Source organism: Sapajus apella, unplaced genomic scaffold (assembly GCF_009761245.1).
Source record: "Sapajus apella isolate SASKATOON/1434 unplaced genomic scaffold, GSC_monkey_1.0 scaffold4, whole genome shotgun sequence".
Taxonomy (NCBI): domain Eukaryota; kingdom Metazoa; phylum Chordata; class Mammalia; order Primates; family Cebidae; genus Sapajus; species Sapajus apella.
The window spans coordinates 47,322,445-47,348,338 of NW_022436944.1; the positions used below are offsets into that span (position 1 = coordinate 47,322,445).

The 25,894-nt window shown below is 37.3% G+C and overlaps 1 protein-coding gene across 23 annotated transcripts in view; it reads right to left on the minus strand.

Annotated features, from left to right (window-relative positions):
- Positions 1 to 25,894, minus strand: part of SLC4A7 (solute carrier family 4 member 7) — a 101,148-nt gene that overhangs the window by 40,231 nt on the left and 35,023 nt on the right. For 6 of the 23 annotated variants that reach the window (XM_032268298.1, XM_032268278.1, XM_032268267.1 and 3 more), the window contains exons 4-10: positions 23,422 to 23,560; positions 22,402 to 22,562; positions 19,936 to 20,124; positions 10,012 to 10,127; positions 7,588 to 7,745; positions 5,276 to 5,363; positions 3,121 to 3,267 (exon numbers count right to left, since the gene is read on the minus strand). In XM_032268298.1, coding sequence (XP_032124189.1) covers positions 3,121 to 3,267; positions 5,276 to 5,363; positions 7,588 to 7,745; positions 10,012 to 10,127; positions 19,936 to 20,124; positions 22,402 to 22,562; positions 23,422 to 23,560 — 998 coding nt within the window. Of the gene's footprint in view, positions 1 to 3,120; positions 3,268 to 5,275; positions 5,364 to 7,587; positions 7,746 to 8,791; positions 8,852 to 10,011; positions 10,128 to 16,993; positions 17,363 to 19,935; positions 20,125 to 22,401; positions 22,563 to 23,421; positions 23,561 to 25,894 lie in introns of all 23 variants that reach the window. The other 17 variants (XM_032268165.1, XM_032268214.1, XM_032268155.1 and 14 more) reach the window with 7 other exon arrangements.

Consider the following 25,894-nt stretch of genomic DNA (forward strand, 5'->3'; position numbering starts at 1 on the left):
AAATTACCAAACCATCCTTCGCTGGCATTAAATTCTCCAGCTTTAGCTCTTTCACCTTCCTTTTCCTTCATGTTGTAAAATCACTGCTTTTTCTTCATCATATCAGAATCTATAGGTATGCCTTTCTTATAGTAATCCTGCACTCACATAAAAGCTGCATTTTCAATATGAGATAAAAAGGTGTTTTGCAAAAAGTGAAGGTTTTCATGCCTGCTGGCATAACTGCAGTGATGACTATACATTTCCTTTTCTTCTTACAATGAGTCTTATGCTGGATTCATTTATCTTGAAATGGCAGGCAATGGCAGACCTCATTCTATGGTACATACCAAGTAATTCAACTTTGTCTAACATTTGTATGACTTTTCTCTGTTTCTTAGGAACACTTCCTAGCATCACTAATGGGACCTCATATGAGTCCCACGCTGTTATTCAAAAGTTTACAGTATTGCACGAAACACGATGAAAAATATATGAGAACCGCATGATCACTTTTTAGGGTAATACACAATTTACTTGACAGACAAACTGCTGTGGATGTGGAGATGATAAGCAACACACACCATTTTAAGCATGTTAACTTGCAACCCTTGAGCTCACTGCAATAGCAACAGGCCATAACTATGAAATTACAATATGACAGCAGTACAGTATTTACTATAGTTAATTTTATGTATGTTGTAATGCTGCATCTTGACTTTCGTTTACATTTCTCTCCACTGAAAATAGTGCCATGTACACTCTTACTGTATATAAGGTTTGATAATTTTAGCTTTTTAGAATAATTTGTATATATTTCATAGTAATAAATTATTAAAGAAGACTAGTATATGCATATATTTTATGCATTCAGGAATGCCTAATTAATCTTAATTTTTTGATATTTCTAGGCTATGCAGTTTGTATGCAAGATTTTTCAAATTATCAAAAACCTTTCCAATGTTTATTAAAACAAATCCACATAATTAGAACTGTACAGTTCAAACTCATATTGTTCAAGGGTCAACTGTGTGTGTGTATGCATATATGCACACAAAAAATAAGAAATAGCCTTCATTTCATATAAAAGCAACAGGCAAACATACAATACTCATGAATACACCTACCAAGAAACATGTAAATTCTAAGTAAGGAAAACTTGACACATTCTTTAAGAATACAAAAACTTGCTTGAAACAAAAAATCAGCTGGGGAGAGACACTCATGTTCTTGAATAGACTCAATGTCGGCTGGGTGTGGTGGCTCACTCTTATAATCCCAGCACTTTGGGAGGCTGGGATGGCCAGATCACCTGAGGTCGGGAGTTTGAGACCAGCCTGACCAACATGGAGAAACCCCATCTCTACCAAAAATACAAAATTAGCCAGCCATGGTGGCGCATGCCTGTAATCCCAGCTACTCAGGAGGCTGAGGCAGGAGAATCACTTGAACCAGGGAGGCAGAGGTTGTGGTAAGCCAAGATTGCACCATTGCACTCCAGCCTGAACAACAAGAACAAAACTCCATCCCCCGCCCCCACAAAAAAGAAAAAGATTCAATGTCATGAAGCATCAATTCTCTCTCAGTTCAATGAGAAATTTGCCATCACTTTTTAAAAACCATTCCATTGTATTTCTGAATATAGAAAGCCAATTTTAAAGCCTACACAGAAAAATAGATCAGCAAAGACAGCCAAGAAAATTCAGAAAAACAAGAGTAAGAAAGAGAGCAAGAACAAGTCTAGACCTACCACACATTAAAATATACCAAAAAGCCTCAATAACTGGAGTGTGGAATTAGTCCGTGAATAGAGAGACCAAAGGAAAACAAAAGTCCAAAACAGGCCTGAATGCAAATGGAATTTTAGTTAATAAAGGCAGCATCACCAACCAAGGGGAGCAATGTTTAGCTCTGTAATGAACAGGGACAACCAGGCAGCAATTTAGAAAAAAGATGAAGTGGATCTATACCCACACAAAATACGCTATGATAACCTCCAAAGATCAATGAACAATTTAAATGTTAAAAAAAAAAAAAAAAAAAGACTGTAGTGGGGCAATGAACAAAAGATTATCAGGAATATTCGACCTCACTAATTATAGAAATGCAAATTAAAACCTCATTAAAAGGCCAGGAGCAATGGCTCACACCTGTAATCCTAGAACTTTGGGAGGCTGAAGCAAGAGGATCACTAGAGGCCAGGAGTTTGAGACCAACCTGGACAATAAAGTTAGACACCATATCTACACCGTATCTACAGAGTATCAAAATATTAGCTAGGGGTAGTAACATACACCTGTGGTCCAGGCTACACAGGAGGCTAAGGCAGGTGGTTTGCTTGAGCCCAGGAAACTGGGGCTGCAGTGAGCCAAGTTCACAACACTGCCCTCCAGGCTGAGTGACAGAGCAAGACCCTGTCTCATAAACACTAAATTTAAAACCTCATTCAAATACTTAAAATAGCAAGATAAAGATATCTATTAGACTGACAAATATCCAAAACTTTGGCAACACACAGTGTCAGTGAGGATGTAGGGAAATAGGCCCTTTCATACATCACTGTAGGAGTCCAAAACAGTCCAGCAAATGGAGAGAATTCTGGTAATATCTGCTAAACTTATAAATAAATTCCCCTTTGAGCCAGCAGTCTTATTACTGGGGATCTATTCTACAGATACATCTGCACAAGACTAAAATGACATGTGATTATTATCATGCATAATTTGAAATAGCAAAAGAATGACAACACCAGAACCCAGGAACAGAACAAACTATGGTATAGCGATACAGAACAAAACAAAGCTGTGAAAAAGAGAGTAGGGAATATTTTTATGATTTCTTGTGTCAGGTCTTCTAGATTTACATGAAAAAAGCAAGGTTCGGAACAGTATATGCAGTACATTAACTTTTGGTGAGAGAATCAAATAAGACTGCATGTTCATATTTTCAAGTACTGAATAAAAACTAAAAGGATAAAAAACTAGTAACACATAGTCACCTATAGGAGGTACATGTGGGGGTAAGAAAGTAAGGGGATGAGGTGGGGATACGACTTCTCTGTTTTGGTTTTCAAATCATAGCTACTCAAAAAAAATTAATTAAAATAAAGTAACTCACAGAAAAATAGCTCTAGATTCTTACCTGAGAAGGGACACTTTTTGGTGGCTCTATGCGTATAGAAGGATCCCACTCTCCTGGAGGTAGGACAGTTACTTGATCTAAAAATTCATCAATTCCAGATAAGAGGTCATTTCTGTCTTTTGCTTTATAAGCCACATCATGAAAAATCTAAGGGAAAAAAATATTGAGTAAAAAGATTTTAAAGTTGAAAAAAAAAATTCTACACATAGTAAATCCACTCTGGATATCATAAATATCTTCACAACAAAAATAATTACTTAAACTCTTATCCCAGACAGGTATTTAGCCCACCTTAGGTAACAACTATAAAAGGCAATCCACTCAGTATTACCAGACAAATTAACAAACAATGAAAGAGAACAGTTATGTGTTAAGACAGAACAATTTTTTTAAAATAAAATTTTGCATGGGAAATAACAATTGATTGGAAAATGAAACACTAGAGCATGTCATTCTACTTCTATGACACTTAAATGTCATTTATCCTAAAAAAAAAAAAAAGTCATGGATATGCAAACAACTTTACTTAATTTTTTTAATAACCAATACTTACTGGCTACCTACTAACTGCTAGAACACAATTCTAAGCATTGTGGATAATACAATGGTAACAGGTAAGGCAAGGTCCCTGTATTCAAGAACCTTTTTTTCTAGGAGGAAAGACAGTGAAACAAGTTATTAAATAAATAATCGTAGGTATTGATAAACTCTCTCCTAAAAACAAAGTAGGGTACAGAAAGGGAAACTGATGGGAAAGAACAGAGTAGCCAGAAGAGGTCTCTTAAAGGAGGTAACTTACCAGGTACGTTGGCTCAAGCCTGTAATCGCAGCATTTTGGGAGGCCGAGGCGGGTAGATCACCTGAGGTCAGGAGTTTGAGACCAGCCTGGCCAACATAGTGGAAGCTCATCTCTACCGAAACTACAAAATTAGCTAGGTGTGGTGGCACCGGCCTGTAATCCCAGCTACTCGGGAGGCTGAGGCAGGAAAATTGTGCCAGTACGTCCAGCTACTTTTTTGTATTTTTAGTAGAGACAGGGTTTCACCATGTTGGCCAGGCTGGTCTCAAACTCCCAACCTCAAGTGACCCACCCACCTTGGCCTTCCAAAATGCTGGGATTACAGGAGTGAGCCACTGCACCCAGTCAAGAGTTTAAATTTAAATCTCACTATATGATAGGAAGTCATTAATAACTTTGGACTATACACTCAAACTGGCATGTTACTAATAATGTAGAGAAAAAAACCATACAATAAAGACCCATAAAGGCTAATTGAATCAACAAATAAAAGCAAGGCTAAGCCAGAGAAATGGCAGTAGAGATAGAAAGAATATGACAGATTAAATGCAAAACACATTGACGAGGTAAACAGAATCTGGTGACTGGCTGGTTGAAAGTGGATAGAAAAATATGCTTGGCATGGTGGCTTACGTCTGTAATCCCAGCACTTTAGGAGGCCAAGGTGGGCAGATCACGAGGTCAGAGATGGAGACCCTCCTGGCCAACGTGGTAAAACCCTGTCTCTACTAAAAATACAAAAAAAAAAAAAAAAAAAAGCTGGGCATGGTGACGCACACCTGTGTAGTCCCAGCTACTCAGGACTGAGGCAAGAGAATCACTTGAACCCGGGAAGTAAAGGTTGAAGTGAGTCGAGATCGTGCCACTGCACTCCAGCCTGGCAACAAAGCAAGAATCTGTCTCAAAAAAAAAAAAAAGAAGAAGAAGAAGAAAGAAGAAAGAAGAAGAAGGAAGAAGGAAGAAAGAAGAAAGAAGAAAGAAGAAGAAGGAGAAGAAGGAAGAGGAGGGGGAGGAGAGGGGGGAGAGGAAGGAGGGGAAGGAGTGGGAGGAGGAGGAGGAGTGGGAGGAGGATGGAGAGGAGGAGGAAGAAGGAGAAAAGAAAAAGAAGAATGAGGTCAGGTTCAGATATGGGGCACTTGAAATATCTTTAGGACACACAGCATTGATATTTTTATATAGGTCTTAACAACCTAACCAAAGGTAAATCGCTGAAGAGTAAATAAATATGAGATAAAACAGTATGCACAACAAGGATAATTTTTAAAGCTTCACTATGAAAGAAAAGAGAACTATAATATATACTATAGGCTTCATAATCAGTGTCTACTTCAAAGAGACTTGAGGTATTTTGATTACCTCGTCTGTCATGAGAGTGGCTATCGATCTTCCAATTTCATGGTACTGTGGCGCCTTGCCTGCTGGACCCAATAACAGAAACAAAAACCTAAGGAAACATGAAAATACACAGATTTTAAAATAAACATCATATACCCACAAATCTAGGCAACCATAAAAAAGAAAACCTTCAAATACAAACAGAGAAACAACACTCAGACGTCTTTTCCAGTCCCCCACACCAATCACTGAAAAAGGATGGCAATTCCACCCAGACTAAAGGAAACCACAAAACTAGAAAAAGCATCCATAATAACTTTCTACCAAATTATTGTTGCACATCTTCCTTAAGGTAAAACGGTAATTAAAAATTAAGCATTTTTTATTAAAAGTTGCCAGCTTCTATTTCCTTTTAGAGTAAACAAAGCTGGTCTGCCTTGATCAAAAAAAGTAAATTAGTAAATAAAGTGAGTAACAATCCCATTAATTATTTGAAAGTAAGGTTTGCCAAATAAGACAGTTGAGTATACCCCTAAAATCTACACAATTCCCCAAATTACAGCTCTGGATTAAAAACTCTAATGTTATAAACAAGGAATTTTAGTCACCTAGTCCCCTTTGGAAGGAAAAAGAACTTTTATGTACAACCCCATTTTTTTCTTGTGTTATAAATAAGGAATTTTAGTCAACTAGTTTCCTTTGGAAGGAAAAAGAACTTCTGTTTACAATTCCATTTTTTTTTCTTTTGTAAGACGGAATCTCACTCTGTTGCCCAGACTGGAGTGCAGTGGCACGATCTCAGCTCACTGCAACCTCTGCCTTCCAGGTTTCAAGCTATTCTTCCGGCACACAGCCTCCTGAGTAGCTGGGACCACAGGCGCATGCCACCATGCCCAGATAATTTTTGTATTTTTGGTAGAGATGGATTTCACCATATTGGCCATGATGGACTTGAACTCCTGACCTCGTGATCTGCCCGCCTCAGCCTCCCAAAGTGCTGGGATTATAGGTGTGAGCCACCGCGCCTGGCCTACTACTCCAAATTTTAACATTAAACCTCATATTATGCTAGTGACTACATAAAAAGTATTTAACTTCCTACTTGGTTAATCCTAGTTAACACTACGGTAAATTCTTAATATTCACACTTACCTAAACTGGAAATAGTTATCCCACTTCTCTATCAGCATTTACATGTGAATCCATGGGCTTATCTGTCTCATACATCTTAACACTGCATCATTAATGCAATCAACCGAGTAAAGCAAACAGGTAAGTACATTTCCATTAATCTCCTACTAATTCTTCATATTTGATTATATTATAAAATAATTGGAAAAAAATCTTAAAAAGTCTTATTTACAATGAAATTTCTATCATTAATAGCCAACAAAATGATCACCCTTTAAAATACAACTTGTTAATTATTATTATGGCCATTACCCCCAATTTAATTTTTACTTATGATGTATACTGAACAGAAAAATTTGGTTATGCTAGAACAAAGCACCTTGCCTAATTCGAAGGCCTTATTACAGTTACTCAACCTTGTAAGAGATCACCCTCATTTTACAAATGAAACAGAAAATTTAAGTCAGGCTTGACCCCGCTTCCATGAAGAAAGTAAGTGGCAGAGAAAAGCTGCAACTCCATTATCTGACTCCACTGCTTGCACCAAACTTTAGATAAATCCTCTAAGATGATAAACTGCTTTTTTTTTAAACCAAAGCTTGTAAGATACCAAGCTGTAATGAAGGTACAAATGCAAAGTATTACTTTTCTTCATTAATTAAATTATACTTAATTTAAATTCTAGGATACTTTATTTTTATTGTACTTTTTAGTTCCAAGAAGAAAACTATTTTATGCCCTAATATTCGAAGGCTTTGGTACAATGGCTGAATATTAACTATTAAAAATGAGCTTTTGGTGGGCCACCAGTGGCTCACACCTATAATCTCAGCACTTTGGGAGGCCAAGGCATATGGATCACTTGGGACTAGGAGGTCAAGACCAGCTGGGACAACATGGTGAAACACCACATCTACTAAAAATACAAAAATTAGCTGGCTGTGGTGCTGCACACCTGTGATCCAGGCTAATAGGGAAGCTGAGGCAGAAGAATCGCCTGAACCCAGGAGGTAGAGGCTGCAGTGAGCTGAAATTGTGCCACTGCACTCCAGCCTGGATGACAAAGTGAGATTCTGTCTCAAAAATAAGATAAAATTAAATGAGCTTTTATTACATAAATCAACATGTTTGTTTGTTCACTAGATAAAAGCTTATAGATTTTGAAAATGCTTAGAGAATGTTACTTGGAACTAACTCTTTACCTGGTTGGAACAGGGACCTCAGTCAATCCTGTGAGGAGGACAGCAGGAGCCAGTCTCACAAATGCAATTATAGGCCTTTCCAAAAAGTCTACTTCGCCCACCAGGACGTTGGATGCCTCAGCACCCGAAGGAATTTTTCTCATAAAATTCATGTCAACCTATTGACAAATAAATAATAATTAGAAATAAAGTTTCCATGGTATTTGTAAGACTATTTAGAGGCAAACAGGAAAGAAAAACTGCTTTATAAGACTACTATTTACTAATCAAAACTTGTGATCTAATGAATGTATGAAATGTCAAAATTTTCACAACTATAAAGAACGGAGTACACAAATACAAAAAAGCAAGCAAACATTTTAATCAATGCTATTGTTTTAACTGTCACAATCTTTACTACTTCAGAGATCTAAATTATCAAACACGAACTTGAGAAATTTTTCAATGAATACTGCACTATTCATTAAAAACTATTAAGGACAAATATATAGTTCACAAACTAATAATGGTTCATGAAATTATACACAGTGCTAAAAAATATTCATGATTTTGTATTACTTAACCTTAGAAATAAATGAATTGGCCCCTTTACATTTTATGTAAAGTCCCCCTTAAAACAAACAAACCAAAAAAGAACTCTGGGCACTCCCCAGTATTTTCATTAAGTGGAAAAAAATCATTATTTCATCAGTAGTATTTTTGAGACATGGTCTCACTCTATTGCCCAGGCTGGAATGCAGTGGCAGGAACATAGCTCACTGTAAACCTCAAACTCCTGGACTTAAGCAATCCTCGCACCTTGGCCTCCCAAGTAGCTGAGACTACAGGCATGCGCCACCATGTCCGGCTAATTTTCGTTGTTTTTTTTTTTTTTTTTTTGAGGTGGGGGTCTTGCTTTATTGCCCAGGCTGGTCTTGAACTCGTGGCCAAGTGATTTTCTTGCCTCAGCCTCCCAAAATAGGGATTACAGGCATGAGCTACTGCACCTGGGCCCTTGTTTTTATTTAAAACTAAAATCTACAGCCCTTATTGGCACAGATATATGATAATGCTATAATAGTAAAATTTAGTGTTCTGTGTATAATTACAAGGGAAAGGTTACACATGATATCAAATTATGTGAACTTCATTTATACGCAGTTTCACACAAGTCACTAGACAACCACTTACAGGGCTATCTATGAAAAATAAAACCAGCACTTACAGCGGGCCTCTTGAGTCCCACACCCAGTGTGCCACAACTACAGTGCCAGGAGGCAGACTCCTGCCCAACAGGAGACAAGGAGGTATACACAAAGATAGGCCAAGTAAAAAAAAAGTAAGACTGTGACAGAGGAACAAAAATAAATGGCAACTGCCATGTCTAGAGGAGCTCTATAATGTACATTACATTAATTTATTCATTTAACAAGAAATAAATTGCAATTTTGTTACCGAGTACTTTGCAGTATCTAAAATAGCATGAGCACCAGTAAAATGCAATCAACATAGATGCTAAAAATTTAAAATACAACAGCCTTTCTGCCTAGCCAGTGTCCATAACGCAAGGCTTCCTATAGTTTTAAACTACAACACTCAACGAAGCTATAATGCAAACCATTTAAAATCCTTTTCTGTAAAATGTTCAAATAAAAGGCTTAAGAAATAAAAGTCTGCTTGACATGATTACATTTATTAAAAAGCCTAACAATGGATACAAAAATATTAAAATACCATGAGTATCATCCTATAGCAAATTAATACTACTAAAAAATTACAGTGGCTAATCAGTTTTCCATAAGAAATTCTCATAAAGTACACTTTAAACTTAGTTATAATTTGAACTCAGCAGTCTTTTGCCCTCTTCTTTTTAATTAAGGTTCATCTATTTCAACAAAATACTCATTTACCAAAATAAAAAGAATCATAGCTCACATAGGTGTTTTTCTTTTTTTCAAATCCATGCCTTTACCTACCCATGGGGAAGCACCAATATATTTCTTAGTGGCATTCCAAATGTACTGACACCGTAAGACAGTAATTCTGGGATCGCATTACAGCGCAGGAAAGACTGAATCACTAGTGTTGTAACATCACTCCCAGAATTAACCTTCTAGTGGTGGTAGCTCCAGAACAAATGACTCCTGTATAGTTCAAAAAGTCCTGACGTTTCAAGGTATCTATGGGTAGGTATAGATGGAAATATTGTAGTATTCACATATTCTTTTTCAGAATTTCTAAAACCAGTAATGGTGTAAAGTTGTTCAAGTACTCACAGGTTAAATGCACCCTTCTCACAGTTGTTTGCCTAAATTAACATATCACAGGCATCACATGCAGGTTTGTAAGCACCAGTCCACTAAAAAATTACTATAATCAATGCCACAAATTGCTACCTTTTTCTCAAGAATAATTAGGAGAATTTATAATTAATGACAGGATTACCTTGCTGAAGTCAACAGTGCTATTTTCTCTGCTTCCACCACTTCCATTACCTTTAATTTCTCCACTTTTACTATTGTCCAAGTTTCCAGGGGCAGACTGGGGAGAGGCCAAAATACCTATATTCAAAGACAAATTCCAAATCAGTAAGGAGAAAATTCACTTTGCAACCTGACTCTGCTCACATTCTGAAAGTGATAATTTATTAATATTATAAAAGCAAATGTGCAAGGTTAAAAAAAAAAAGGTGCCCAGTGTTAGTAACATACAAGCAAAACTAGAACATTTTAAGCAATAATAAAGCTATACATTTTAATATTTAAAATAATACAATTAGAATTTACAAAAATGGTGGCCTTTTGCAAAAAGAAAAAAAAAAAAAAGAATGTGAATTGGTGTGAACCACAAAAGATGGAAGACCTGAGTCTGATTATCATTAAAAATACTTAGGGAATGTACTTTTAATATATCACAAACATGTGAAGTGCATAGAGCTTAATGAAGCCTAGTTATACTTAGCAAGCTTTCAACAATAAATTCTCTGATAAACCCTAAGTGTAACTCAGAAGAAAGCTACACTAACTAAATGGAGGTTGAATTAACATAATCTCCCAAAATTTTCATTTTTGTTTGGTAACATTTATGTCTATAATACCTATTGTCATTATTTCTAAAAAATCCAACTTTAAAATGCCTATTATATTAGTAACTGGCAAACAGTAAGGATTTTATAACAAAAGGGATCTGTGTTTAAATTATGTGCTCTGCCACTTTGTATCTATGTGACTATAAGAAACTCACTCCATCTCTAAGAGTCTGACAAATCCATAAAATATAGCTTATTTGGAGAAATGATAGTCATTTGTATTGTGATAGATACATGTTGAAGCATTAGTATATTCATTTTAAAAGTGACATGCAACACCAACATTTCACAATAATAAATTAAATAAAAACACTGCTTAATATAAGACTAATCCGCTGGTTGCAGGGGCTCACGCCTATAATCCCAGCACTTTGGGGGGCCAAGGCGGGCAGATCACAAGGTCAGGAGATCAAGACCATCCTGGCTAACACACTGAAACCCCATCTCTACTAAAAATACCAAAAATTGGCCAGGCATGGTGGTGGGCGCCTGTAATCCCAGCTACTCAGGAGGCTGAGGCAGGAGAAGTGCTCGAACACAGGCGGTGGGGATTGCAGTGAGCCGAGATTGGGCAACTGCACTCCAGCCTGGGTTACAGAGTAAGACTTTGTCTCAAAAAAAATTCAAATCTCAAAAATTTTAAATTCGGCTGGGTACAGTGGCTCACGCCTGTGATCTCTGATCCCAGCACTTTGGGAGGCCAAGGTGAGTGGTTCGCCTGAGGTCAGGAGTTCAAGACCAGCCTGAAAAACATGGTAAAACCCCGTCTCTACTAAAATATAAAATTAGCCAGGCATGGTGGCATGTGCCTGTACTCCCAGCTACTCGGGAGGCTAAGGCAGGAGAATTGCTTAAACCCAGGAAGCAGAGGTTGCAGTGAGCTGAAATCGCAATTTATTTTGCACCAACCTAACACTAAATGCATCTCATTTTTTTTTTCCAAAACATCAGAGGTTTTCTAGTCCAAGAATACAGACTAGTAAAACACTGAATATTAGAGGGGGAAAGGTACTGAAATACAAAAGACTTTAACTTTAGTTTTAACAGTCCTATGCACAGGAACACATGGAAGTTCAATTAAAATCTGTTTTGTGGTTAGATTCTATAAGTTCTGAAGTTGCATTGGTAATCAAGTTCCAGAATGTAAAGTACTTATATCCTGGAAACATCTAAAGGAGTTTTCACTTTTGTAAAACAGAATATACTGTAACAATGAATACTGAAACTAACTCATCTGGATTTATGGCATATGCTTAATAACAGAGACTGCTGTCATCGTCGCTTCTCTGTAAATACCTAAACTACAATGTCAATGTGATAAAAAAATCTTAATTTGCAACTATTTAGCCATGTGCTCATTTTCTGGAAAAGTTAAACAATTCCGAAATAAAAACGATTTCCCAAGTCTTAATTCATTTCTTAAAATGTCAGCTTAGCACACCAAGAAGATTCCTCGTCTTTGACCTTTGTCCCTAAACTTCCAGAAGAGTACCTTCCTTGCCCAAGAGAGAAAAAAAGTTAACCAGTATTTTTCAGTGACTTCCAACTACTTCCACACAAGAAAATCAAGAACACCATTGGGACCTGGTGGCAAATGCAGATGAGCATTACATACTTCCAAAGGCTAAATGTATTCTACCTGTGCATGTATAATCAAAAGCATACATAACGCACTGTTTACCAGAATAGTCCTAGCTGCCAGATTTGAGGGAGAAAAGTGGAATGATGAGAAGGCTTTGAGGAAAAGTAAGGATATGGCAGCAATGAGAAGAAACAACAAAGAACTCAACATTGACAAAGCTAGCAGGTATGACCTGAAGTCACATGGCTAACCTGGTTATCTTGAAAACCTGTCAATTTTTCAAAACTGGCACGTAGATGCATGCTACAGTTCTGCATCATTACGACTGGTGTAGTCTTTCCCAACCTCAGCTAAACTGTTTTCTCAATCAGTAAAGACTCCCTGCTCCTATAATAAATTCCTAGCATTCAGAATTAAATGAGCAAATCACCAAAAAAATAAAGTTCTCTATCATTAGCACAAACACAGAAGGACTATATTGCTTTAAGGAAAAAAAAAAAAAAAAAAAGCAAACCAAAGATGTCAGAGTTTTCAGTCATTAAAAATTTGAAAGTGAAGTAGACAGAACAATGGCGCCCAACCAGGAAAGATTATGGCCCCCCAAGGGACTTGTGGCAATATCTGGAGACATATTTGGTTATCACAACTCAGGGGTGCTACAGGCGGCTAGCCAAGAATACTGTTAAACATCCTATAAAGCACAGGACTGCTGTGCCACCACCCACTCACCCAGCCAAGAACCATCCAGACAAAAATGTCAACAGTGCCAAGACTAAGAAGCACTGGGTTAGAAAAAGGTATTTACAAGTGCTAAAAATAAGTTCACTTCTTTTTTTTTCTTTCCCTAGAGATGAGGGTCTCACTATGTTGCCCAGGCTGGTCTTGAACTCCTGGCCTCAAGTGATCCTCCACTCTTGGCCTTCTAAAGTGCTGAAATCACAGGCATGAGCTATCACGCCCAGCCACAAGTTCACCTTTTATACATATAATTATCGTGTAAAAAGTAACTAATGGGAAATACCACTTTTTTATTATACGTATGCACAAATCATGACTACATGACACAAAAATCCACGGTGTTAGTTGCTTGAGACATAATGATGCTGAGGCCACTTTCTTCCACTAAGACAGTACCAGGCATCAAGGAAACTCCATTAGAGTTTCTATATGCTTTAAGCACCAAAGGTAATTGAACAGGGAATAATGTATAGCTGTTCCTATTATTTTTCCTCAGCAATTACATATTATTTATAGATGTCTTTTTAACCAGTCATTCTTGTATTTAGAAATTCCCTCTGTCCTCTCCATTCTAATTTCGTCTATTCAGAAAGGCTGATATGCCTCACCACAGAAAACTCAAGGGGAAAAAAAATGTATGTTCAATCATCAGTTAATTTATGCCCTTAATACAACCTAAGAAGCCAATGTGAACTCACCTCCCCCTTCCTTCCTATATAAAATTTATAGTTCCTAATTATTTATAACATAGAAGCTGGTAAAACAAGAAGTGTGCAGTGTTACTGATCAATGTAATATGGGGGAAAAAAAATGGAAGGAAGTAGCTTTTAAAATCACTTTTATTCAAGGAAAAATAGTAAATCTTGTTAGTTCTTAACATTAGAATGCTGATTACTTCTGAATAATTATTTCTAGGGTTGTTTTCCTCTTTTATGTTCAGTTGCCTCATCATTAAGCTTTACCTTTTTCATGAACTGATAAAGTTCACAATGAAATACTCTACTATAGGTTTTGTTGTAAGTGGACCTGAGTTCAAATCCCTGCTTTGGATATCTTAACATCTCCAAGTCTTTCTTCACTGAAAAACAGGAATAACACCAACCTCATCAAATTGGTACAAGAATTAGAAATGTGATATTTGAAAAGCACTTAATGGCAGCCATACTACTACTATAACTAATGTTATAATGATTTAGCCGTGAAACTTCCATTTGTACTTCCAAAAGTATATCCTTTTTTGCGACTACAGTGAGCTTTGGTTACATGTAATTGGTGTGTTTCCATAAAGCCAATAGAGAGAGAGGTTTATCTCACAATTATAGAAACACAAGGATTTCCAGTCACAGGATTCAGGCCATCAATTGCTAGTTATATGATGCAGGGAAAGATAACTAATTTTTCTAAGTTTCTGAAAATGGGTGTGTCCCTCTAACTTACACATATTTGTATACACATTAAATAGGCTAATTTAATAACCAAGCTACCACTCAAGTGGTAGATACTATCAATATTTTGGAGAATGTGATAATGCTTATGTGATTAAAACAAATAGCATTAGTATCTCACATTGAGGCTTAGCTGAAATAGTAAAAAAGTCACTAAAATACACTTATTTTATATTAATTAGGTAGAAAGATGTGTACAAATGTACATATAATCAATATATAAGGATAAGCTAAATTATCATATTTTATAGCCTTTAAGATGAGTTGTAAACCATTATCCATTAAGAAACAATAATTTTGGTCAGTCACGGTGGCTCATGCTTGTAATCCCAGCACTTTGGGAGGCCTATGTGGATGGATCATGAGGTCAGGAGTTCAAGACCAGCCTGGCCAACACAATGAAACCCCGCCTCTACTAAAAATACAAAAAATTAACTGGATGTGGTGGCCGGCACCTATAATCACAGTTACTCAGGAGGTTGAGACAGGAGAATCACTTAAACCCAGGAGAAGGAGGTTGCAGTGAGCTGAGATCATGTCACTGCATTCCAACCTGGGCAACAGAGCGAGACTCCATCTCAAAAAAAAAAAAAAAATCTAATTTGCATATAAAATATACTTTATCTGTAACTATAAGAACTCTGGTCCTGAAAATTTCAAGGTAAATTTGGGTTAAAGATAGATAATGGCATAAACAATGGACAACCTCAGTCTATTCCAAAATATAAATACTAGTCTAGAAATAATGATTCAAGGCAGTCAGTCATTAGAGAACTTCAATCTTCTCAGAGGCAAAAGGAGAAAAAGAACACTGAATCTTATCTTCATTAAAAAGGTGAAAACATGGCCAGACATGGTGGCTCATGCCTGTAATCCCAGCACTTTGGGAGGCCGAGGCAGGTGGATCATCTGAAGTCAGGAGTGCGAGACCAGCCTGGCCAAGATGGTGAAACTTCGTCTCTACTAAAAATATAAAAATTAGCCAAGTGGTGGTGGCACATGCCTATAATCTCAGCTACTTGAGAGGATGAGGCAGGAGAATCACTTGAACCCCAGAGGCGGACATTACAGTGATCCGACATTGCGCCACTGCACTCCAGTCTGGGCAACAGAGTGAGACCCTGTCCATGCCACCCCCTGCCCCTCAAAAAAGGCTAAAATGTATAACATTCTTTGGAGAAAATCAAATAGAAAAAAAAGGCATGGCTGGGCCTGGTGACACACACCTGTAATCTCAGCATTTTGGAAGGCTAAGGCAGGAGGATTGCTTGAGGCCAGGAGTTTAAGACCAGCCTGGACAACACAGCAATATCCTATCTCTACAAAAAAATTAGCCAGATATTGTGGCATGTGCCTGTAGTCTTAGCTACTCAGAACACTGAGGCAGGAGGATTGCTTGAGCCCAGGAGTTCAAGGCTGCAGTGAGTTATTATTGTGGCACTGGAACTGCACTCCAGCCTGGGTAACAGAGCATAACCCTATCTCTATTTAAGGCACATCACTTCATTGTAATTTATTTATATGTGTTCACTCACCTTATGAGTGAACTGCATACACACACACACACACACACACTCTCTCTCTCTCTCTCACACACACACACACACACACACACACAACCAAGGCGGAACACAGTGGCTCACACCTGTAATCCCAGCACTTTCGGAGGCCAAGGTGGGTGGATCACCTGAGCCCAGAAGTTCAAGACTTGCCTGAGCAACATGGTGAGACCTGGTATCTACAAAAACATAAAAATTAGCCAGGCATGGTGACATGTCCCTGAAGTCCCAGGTAATCGGAAGGCTGAGGCAGGAAGATTGCTTGAGTCCAGGAGGTGGAGGTTGCAGTGAGCTGAGATCACACCAGCCTGGGTGACAGAGCAGGATCCCATCTCCAGGGAAAAAAAAAAAAAATTACCAATCTAAAAAAAGTTCACCCAGCCTGGCCAACATGGTAAAAACCTGTCTCTACAAAAAAATACAAAAATTAGTCAGGTGTGGTAGCTCATGCCCGTAGTCCCAGCTACTCGGGAAGCTGAGGCACGAGAATCGCTTCAGCCCAGGAGGCAGAGGTCGCAGTGAGCTGAGATCACGCCACTGTACTCTAGCCTGGGCAACAAAGTGAGACTTGGTCTAAAAAAATAAATACATAAATAAATATAAAATAAGTTCATGGCAAATTAAAACATAAATGTCTACGTTTTACTAAAGTGTTCGAATGCCTTGACCTCTAAATCTAAGTGAAACTTTTTAAAAGGACTTAAATTTTGTGCAGTTTTCTTTGTAGTCTTTTTGTAACTCAGTTTTTAATAATCTTACTCTTTTTTACTAGGTTGGTACAAAAGTAATTGCGGTTTTTGCCATTGAAAGTAAAGCAAACTTTCAATGGCAAAAACCGCAATTACTTTTGCACCAACCCAATACAATATACCATAAAGAAAAAAAACATGCAGAAGTCAAAATAAACGATAAGCATCATCTACATATGCTGCTTAAGCTATGTGCTAAAAGGCATTCCAAGTGCAAGTGACTCAGAGGCAGAAAGCACCACACATGGAGGATTTTGGATAGTTGCCTGGAGTTAAGTCAACATTTTCCTCATTCTTCTGTTCCTGGCCTTTCAGCGCTTCTAAGTCTTCCTCAGGCGGATGGATTACTACTGTGGGAATATCATCACTGGCAGGTGAAACCAGTAGTTCTGGGGCCTGAAGCTGACTGTGTTGGGAACTTCTGGAGGTCAGGCGGCTGATGCTAGGGCTAGAAGGAGGACTGTTTTGAGGGGTGGGTACTGGGGTTGTACACCTTGAGCCTGCAGGGGTTCCAGCTCTTGAAGAAGGAAGAAGATGACCGAGAAGAAGAGATAAAGGCGATTCTCCTCTCAGTGAAAGGTTTGAGGCAGACAGACCTGTTCGCAAAGAGTGGCGGGAGGCTGAAAGGCCTTCCCCTGAGATAAAACAAATAAATGAAAAATGATGAAGTTCGCTGCAGAAGGCAAATAGAGACATTTAAAAAAAATCAATTTACACTATAAATTATACACTTTAAAGGCCCAAAATTTCAAAGTCATGCTATGATGGTTAGCATGTCAATCAAGTTTTTACATGTTAGAAAGTTAATAAAAAGTAGCCTAAAACTGTAATTAGTTCTCAGACCATATAAACAACAACAACAAAAAACTGTTAATGACAAATGGTGGGGGCAATGTCCTGTTAGACATTAGAATGGCCAATAGCATGGCATTTTTCAAAAGGACAATATCAATACAAAGTCACTGTTTAAACAATGAATAGCAAATGAAAATATAAAGTAAGAAGTAAACCAAAAATAACCAAAACTAATAGCTTATAGTGTATTTTACCTATATTTTACCATACAGCTACAGATAATTATCTCTTACAGAAAAGTCCATGTTAACTTTACCTAATAATTTCTAACTTAAAACTGATATTGGCCAGGCGTGGAGGCTTACGCCTGTAATCCCAACACTTTGGGAGGCCAAGGTGGGTGGATCACAAGGTCAGGAGATCGAGGCCATCCTGGCTAACACAGTGAAACCCTGTCTCTACTAAAAATACAAAAAATTAGCCGGGCGTGGTGGTGGGCACCGATAATCCCAGCTACTCAGGAGGCTGAGGCAGAAGAATTGCTTGAATCCAGGAGGCGGAGGTTGCAGTGAGCTGATATCATGACACTGCACTCCAGCCTGGTGACAGAGTGAGACTCTGTCTCAAAAAAAAAAAAAAAAACACACCTATGTGACGTATTTATAATATTAAGTCAGTAAGACACCATCTACAGGTGGTGCTGCTCTCAAGTTAAAAAAAAAAAGGTGCAAATTACATAATTTTTTATAAAAGATAAACACAATGTCAATTTTAAAGAAATAAGGTATTCTTGAGCTCTCTAAAAATATTAAGAAATGTCCTAAAGTATGCTTCTCACTTCTAATACACAGCAGATACATTAAAACAAATACATATAATTTTTTATTTATCTAGCTAAGAATAAAGTACTTCTCACCACCAACAGCAATATGGTAGTAGGTCTAGAATATTTCAAAAGGTCATGCATACTTATAATTAAATCCCTCATATTTCTATTAAGCATATCGTTAAAAAAAATAGCATTCTATATGAAAAACATGCAAATACAATAATCAATTCCATATGGCCTAAGTAATCAAAGTTACATGCTCAAGAGGTTTCAGAAATATTAAAAAATAAAGATTAAACTACAATCCATTAGAAAAGACTGTTTAAACAATAAGCTACATGCAGGAAAAACTCAAATTATAACTATATTTCAACAAAAGGACATGCTAAAATGGCATTTAAAAGAAAACACCCATCGTCTTATGATGACCAAATTACAAATGGACAATAATCAGGAATTACTGCATATGAAGAATAAAGATTGAATAGGGTCCCTCTGGATAAATGAACTCACTTCACCAACGGAGAGAATATACAACAAATAAAGATAAAAAAGAGAGTTAAAATGTGTCATACATGGCTTGCTTTTACATTGAACTTTGGTCCGTAAGAGATATTCTTTTACTCTTAAGATTGCTTCAATACACTATGGCATAATTTTAAACGGATTAAAAAGGGTTTTCATGGACAAGTGGAAGATAGAAAAGATAACTGTCAACTTTGGATATATGAGACCCTATCATCTATGCCTGTTTGTTCGTAGAACACTTAAAAGTCATATTATTATTTCAGGGATAAAAAAGGTGAGCAGACACTGTGTCCCACACTCCACTAATCCTGTCTGTAATCCTCACAAGTTTTGGGTAATAGTGGCAGCTTACACCAACTGCTGGAGGTTATAGTGACTCTCCCTCCATAAGCCACTCCAATACTTTGCATCTGGATTTTCCAGACTCACTGTCATCAGAGTTCTCAACTCTACTGATGTATTCCTCTGCCTTACACAGAAGAAAATAAGGCAAGGCAAAATCTCCAAGTGTGCTGGCGTTAAGACACTTAACAGAGGTCAACGACTGCAAAAACACTGTCTTCCCATATCCCATGCAACCTGCCTGTAATCTGAGAATGAGAGTGGAAAGGCACGATATGTAGACCTGGGTCTGAGCCATTCTCAATGGATTAGAAAACTGCAACTAGCCTTACACCCTTAGCGTAAGGCTGGAGCAGTCATAAAAGCCTTTCACAAGTTGTAATAACAAGAGGTCATGAAATCAACCAACCCAAAAACACTTGCTTATACCAGCATATCAAGTACATTCAGGAGAAAAAAAAATTTTTTAATCGAAAATAAAGGTTCAACCCCAAGATCTAGAATTTCAAAAAGGTAATAACTAAAATTATAGATAATTTATGCCTCTTTAATTAATTATACAAGAGGCCTTGAAAAGAAACAAAGCAGGAAGGAGAAGTAATTCAGGGGTAGGTATAGTGAGGGTTTAAATATCCCTAAATGTTAATCGTAACATACTGGAAAGCTATTACAGCAGAAATGTTAGCAAAACTTGGATGCCACAACTTATCTCACCATTCCTTTCAAGCAAGTGAGGGTCAGAATGTTTCTTGCCTATATCTGCAAAAGATCGAACAAGGGGAATCCGACTGGTGAATCTTTTCTCATTCTGATGATGATGTCTCTTCAGAAGAGCTTCTCTGACATTCTCTCGTATGGACTCGTCCAATTGGCCAGAGGCTATCATGTTGTCTAATACCATATCTATTCAAAGAAAAAAATAAGTTACTAAAGACTCAGATGACCATAATATAGGAATAAACAAACTGTGAGTGAAACCTTATGACAAAAATTAGAACCTTAAATAGCTATAGAAAGTTTTATTGTCACTATTAAATAATCAATGCCTAAAGATAAACATGAACATTATCCATCCAATAAAATCAATTACAGAGACCCCCTTATTTTAATAAATACCATTATTTACAAAGAGGCTATTATCATACACTAATAGCCTTCCTATAGCTGAAAGTGCTTTCCTATATGAGTACAATAAGTTCTATCAAGCTGAATATTCAATACTGGCTTCCTAAGATGTAAAGGTATTTTATTGCCAAACCTCGTGTTCTCCCCCGATATTCAGCAGATGAATATCGGGACCCACTCAGCCATTAATTGTTCACTGAATGTCTGCTGTGTGTTGGGAATACAGCAGTTTAACAACAACAAAACAGAGCCAAGTTTTTGCTCTCTTCAAGACGTAGAGAAACAGACACATAAATAGATGAACTATCATGAGGCCATAAGTTCTAGGAAGAGGAGTAAAATCAGGTTGTGAAGGGGATGTGGGGTATGGGAAAACTGATGGTAATGCCATTTTATACATTACTGAGGTGTTTAAACAATGTTTAATTTATAAAATATATATTAATATTTTTAAACAGTGACACTAACCTGGAAGAGGGTCAAATTTCCAAAACCATATGGTTAGTCTAAAAAAAACAAAGCCCCGGAAGGACCAGCCTAACAGGTAAACTGTAACATTAACACAACAACTATAGTTTACCAAACAAATGAACACTAGGTTATACAACGTCTACTAAAAGTACTAAATGGTGTTATGTGATCATTGCAAACCAAAGTCTGAAACCCATATGTATTATACAAATTCAACACTCCCAACCTTAACTTAATTTTTCAGTTATTCATGTAAGGCAAGAAAGTAAGGACTGACAATTTAAATATTTGTAGCACACAGTCAAATCTAACAGTGAGCTAAAACTGAAGTATTTCTAGCCTGAGAAATTCTAAGTTCATGGTTCTCTTGAAGATTAAATTCTACAGATTTTTTGTTTTTCCATAGGAGCAATCTACAATGACAGTCACGCCATCAAATTCATTATCACTGAGCTTAATTTTGGTTTTCATCAATTTTAGTTAGTGGACAAAAAGCTGTATCAGAGCTGCCTTTTCCTACTTTCTACCATTATCCTTCAAATCCCCTCCATTCATTTTCATTGCTCAACCTACCAGAGATCTTTCCTTGCTTAGACTGCTCCTAGAGAGTAACTGCTCTGCTTGCTTCAAAGCCCTTTCTAATCCAAAGCCACCCTACATTCTGTTGCAGGAATGATCTTCCTGAACATATCTCAAACCACACTATTCCTCAACTTAAAAACCATCAAGACCACCAAAATGCCTACCAAATAAAATCCTATTTCTTGGCCAAACACCAAAACTCTGGGAAGCCAAAGTAGGCAGTTCATTTGAGTTCAGGAGTGTAAGATCAGCTTGGGCTACATGGCAAAAAACCTATCTCTACGAAAAATCCAAAAATGAGCCGGGTGTGGTGATGCCCACCTGTGGTCCCAGCTACTCAGCAGGCTGAGGTGGGAGGATCACTCGAGCCCAGGAGACGGAGGTTGCAGTGAGCCGAGATCGTGCCACTGCACTCCAGCCTGGATGACAGCGTGAGAGACCCTGTGTCCCTCCCCGACCCAAAAAAATAATCTCAATTCAAGGCTAGCCACAGTCTAATCTTTACCTGGTTTTCCCAACATATCTCCTACCACTATTGAAGAAATCTATATACTCACGCAGAACTGACTTTCCTGAGACTCCTGTCTATTACTTCTCTAGACTTTTCTTCCTCTTCCTTAAAATACTTTTTCTCTTGTACTACGTACTTCTTGTTCCCATGTATTCACATTTTATTAATAACTTGTACAATTAATACTATCTGTGGATATTCTCCACATCCCTGTTACAAAAAACTCTTTTCTGAATTTCCAGAGTACAGACTCTGTATTTGCTTGTAGCACTATTCAATCTCTTCTTGATACTACAGTTATGTCTCTTTAATTTAATCTCCTCATCTCTAATTTTATCAAAAACAAAATGTCCATCTTATTTCCTTATACTGCACTGCACAGAATAGATGCTCAACATATAGTTGTTAAATGAATGTCTAAAATTCCACTTTATTAAACTATCTAATTTTGGTACATCTTACATAATTTTTAAAAGTCAGTTTACTATAACCTGCTATTTCATCTAGGGTGCTTGCTCTCATATCCAGCATGACTGTTCCATTGAGGATGCAACTCCTTAGTTCAAAAAGACTGTGCAAAGAGAGTGTTGCCACATAAGGTTTACTCCATCGGTCACCGCCATCTTCAACATCCTCTTCAAATTTCAGCCATCTGAATATACAATATGTACAAATATTTTATAAGTAACGAAGATTCCATTTATCTTAATGTGACACAGAAAAACTTGTTCTTTTAAAAAAAGAAACAAAGAAAACACGACCAAACAAACTTTGGTTGCCAACACATTTTCACAAATTACGGTAATGGTCTATAAGTTGTAGAGTCACAAATTCCTTTGTAGTTCCTCTTTCTATCCTAGCTACCATAATAAAAAGCCTACAAAAACAAACTATGGAATTTCATATACTTTCTACTTCTATTCCTCTTCTAAACTTGCAGTACACAAAAGTTTGATTTTCTAAGTTTAAAGACATTAAAATCTACAATGATATAATTTCTTTAACAAAGCATAATTAAGTAAACAAATTTGAGAATAAACTGAAAAATTAAAGATAGAATTTCTACCAATTAATATGGAAATTCTCTGCACACTGGTTTAAAGCACCAGATATCTCATAATTTCAATTTAATATTCCCATTACAAAAAGAAATGAAGTAAAGCCAATTTAAAAATGAAGCTTAGCCTGGGCACGGCAGCTCACACCTGTAATCCCAGCACTATGGGAGGCCAAGGCGGGAGGATCACCTGAGGTCAGGAGTTTGAGCCCAGCCTGGCCAACTTGGTGAAACCCCATCTCTACTAAAAATACAAAACTTAGCCAGGCGTGGTGGTGGGCACCTGTAATCTCAGCTACTCAGGAGGCTGAGACAGGAAAATCACTTGAATCTGGGAGGCAGAGGTTGCAGTGAGCCAAGATCCCACCATTGCACTCCAAGCTGGGTGACAAGAGCGAAACTCAAAAAAATAAAAAAATAAAAAAAAAACAAGAACAAGACTTAGCAGTATTACCTGGCAGTTTCTTTCCATTCATATTCCTCTCCATCTCGGTAACACAGTTCATCCATTTCCGTGAAGAGATCATGGGGAATATGTTCTTCATCATCATCTTCAGTACCAAGGATAAACTGAACTCTCTGGGATGGTGTATCTTTACAAAATAAGAATTTAAATATACTCAAAATTTTCCTCAATTCAAAGTTAAATTCACAGTTTTGAAGAAAGTGAAACACTTTTGGTACCTGTTTAAACAAATATATTTCATCAAAACTCTCTTAGTTATTGAACTATCACAGCTCTGAAAGGAAACAAGAACAAACAATCCAGGAAAAGTCATGAAAAAATAACCTCTATAGAGAAAAAAGGAAATTATATTGAAAATAAATGAGTCAAAGTAACTTTATAATTAACTAAACAAACAAAAATAAAAATAACATTCCAAAACATGAACATAATACTCAAAGGCAGCCCTTTTTCCTCACCAAAACTACATGGAAAGGTTAGAACAGAATATTTAAATATAAGCTAAGGCCAGTCACTGTAGCTCACACCTGTGATCCTAGCACTTTGGGAGGCCAAGACAAGTGGATGACCTGAGGTCAGGAATTTGAGACCAGCCTGGCCAACATGGTGAAATCCCATCTCTAGTATAAATACAAAAATTAGTCAGGCATGTTGGTGAAGGCCTATAATCCCAACTACTCGGGAGGCTGAGGCAAGAGAATCACTTGAACCTGAGAGGCAGAGATTGCAGCAAGCTGAGATCACCCTACTGCACTCCAGCCTGGGCGACAGAGATTCCATCTCAATCAATCAATCAATAAAATACAAGCTATGTTAAAGAATAAAAAATAGGAAATTGCCAAGTTCCAAAAATGAGAAAACTCAAAGCCCCAAGTATACAGAAACTATATTTTTCTACTATCATGAAGAAACAAAACTGTCAGCTTGGGGTTTCGGGGGTAGGACAAGTCACTACGAGAAACAGATAACCCATTCATGGCATCTGAAATTAAACTACCTGTGTAGTATAGGAGCCCTAAACAGAGGAATTAGCATAAATACTAGTCCAAGACAGCTGAAAGCCCTAGGGCCCCATATAAACAAACAACCACAAAGAGTTACCCTGAATATGAGAGATGAGTTCTCACTCAAAATTTACACCCAAGTGAACAATGCTCCAAGTACTTGTGGATGCAACAAACAAGGATATTTGAAGGGATAAAGAGCAGATTAGATGGAACTGTTTTCATAAAAGTCAGATTTGAGAAAATTTCAGAGCATGTGGAAACAATAGATAAGAAGGAAGAAAACATAAAAGATTAACAGGGATGCAGAAGGTCGAGAACTCCAGGACAAGGAAAATATAAAGAATAGGAGGAGAGGCATATAAAAAACATCTGAAAATTTTCTAGTATGTTTATGACATAAGCCTTCATATTGAAGACTCTGCTAGAAAATGTAAGAGGAAGGCACACTTCTCAGTTTGTTAATGAAGCCAGCATTACCTTGATACCAAAACTTATCAGGGATATTACAGGAAAAATAAAACTACAAATTACTGATACTCCATTCTTTTTCAGTCACTTCATTCTCTGTGTTTCACTTTGGACAGTTGCTATCACTGTCTTTAAAATCACTGATTACTTCTCTTTCTCTGCTGTAGCAAATCTTCAGTTAATCCTATCCAGTGTATTCTCCATTTCAGATATTGTATTGTTTTCCTCTCTAGAATTTCCATCTGGGGCTTCCTTCTATTTTCAATAGTTCTCTTTAACATAGTCATATTCTTCTCTGTCCTTTCGAGCATATGGAGCTTATTTATTCTAGTTGCTTTCACATTCTTATTTTGCAATTCCATCAACTGTCATTTCTGGATCTTTACTGATTTATTTTTCTCCTGGTTGTGGCTCATACTTTCCTGTGTCTTTATAACTCTGATAATTTCTGGATTCCAGATACTATGAACTTAACATGATCAGGTGCTAGATTTTATTTTCTTTCTTTTAGTTGTGTAATACTTTGCCCTGGCGTACAGTTAATTTAATTCTTTCAAGACCTACCTTTAAGAACTGTAGTGTAAAACTAATCTAGACTCACTGCTAAGGCAAGAGCCTTCTGAGAACTCTACCCAATTCCCTGTATGTGTCAAAGTCTTTCCACTGTGGCTGCGGGGAACACACACTATTCCCAGCCTTGTGTGAAGGTACAGGAACTGCGTAGCCTGCTACTGCTTTCTGGTAGTTTTTCCCAGGCCACAGGTAGTTTCTTCTCATACATGGCCAGATCAGTGATCAGCCAAACACTCAAAAGGATTCATCTTCAGATCTTTGGAACTGTGAATAGCGATCTACTCTCTTGCACTCTCCACCTCAAATTCTAGCCTCTTTGACCTCCCCAAATTCCAATCTATGCTCCTCAACTCTAGGCTGTTTGGATTCCTCTCCCTGTGCCGTGGCCTGAAAACTCTCTGGGCAATAAGCTC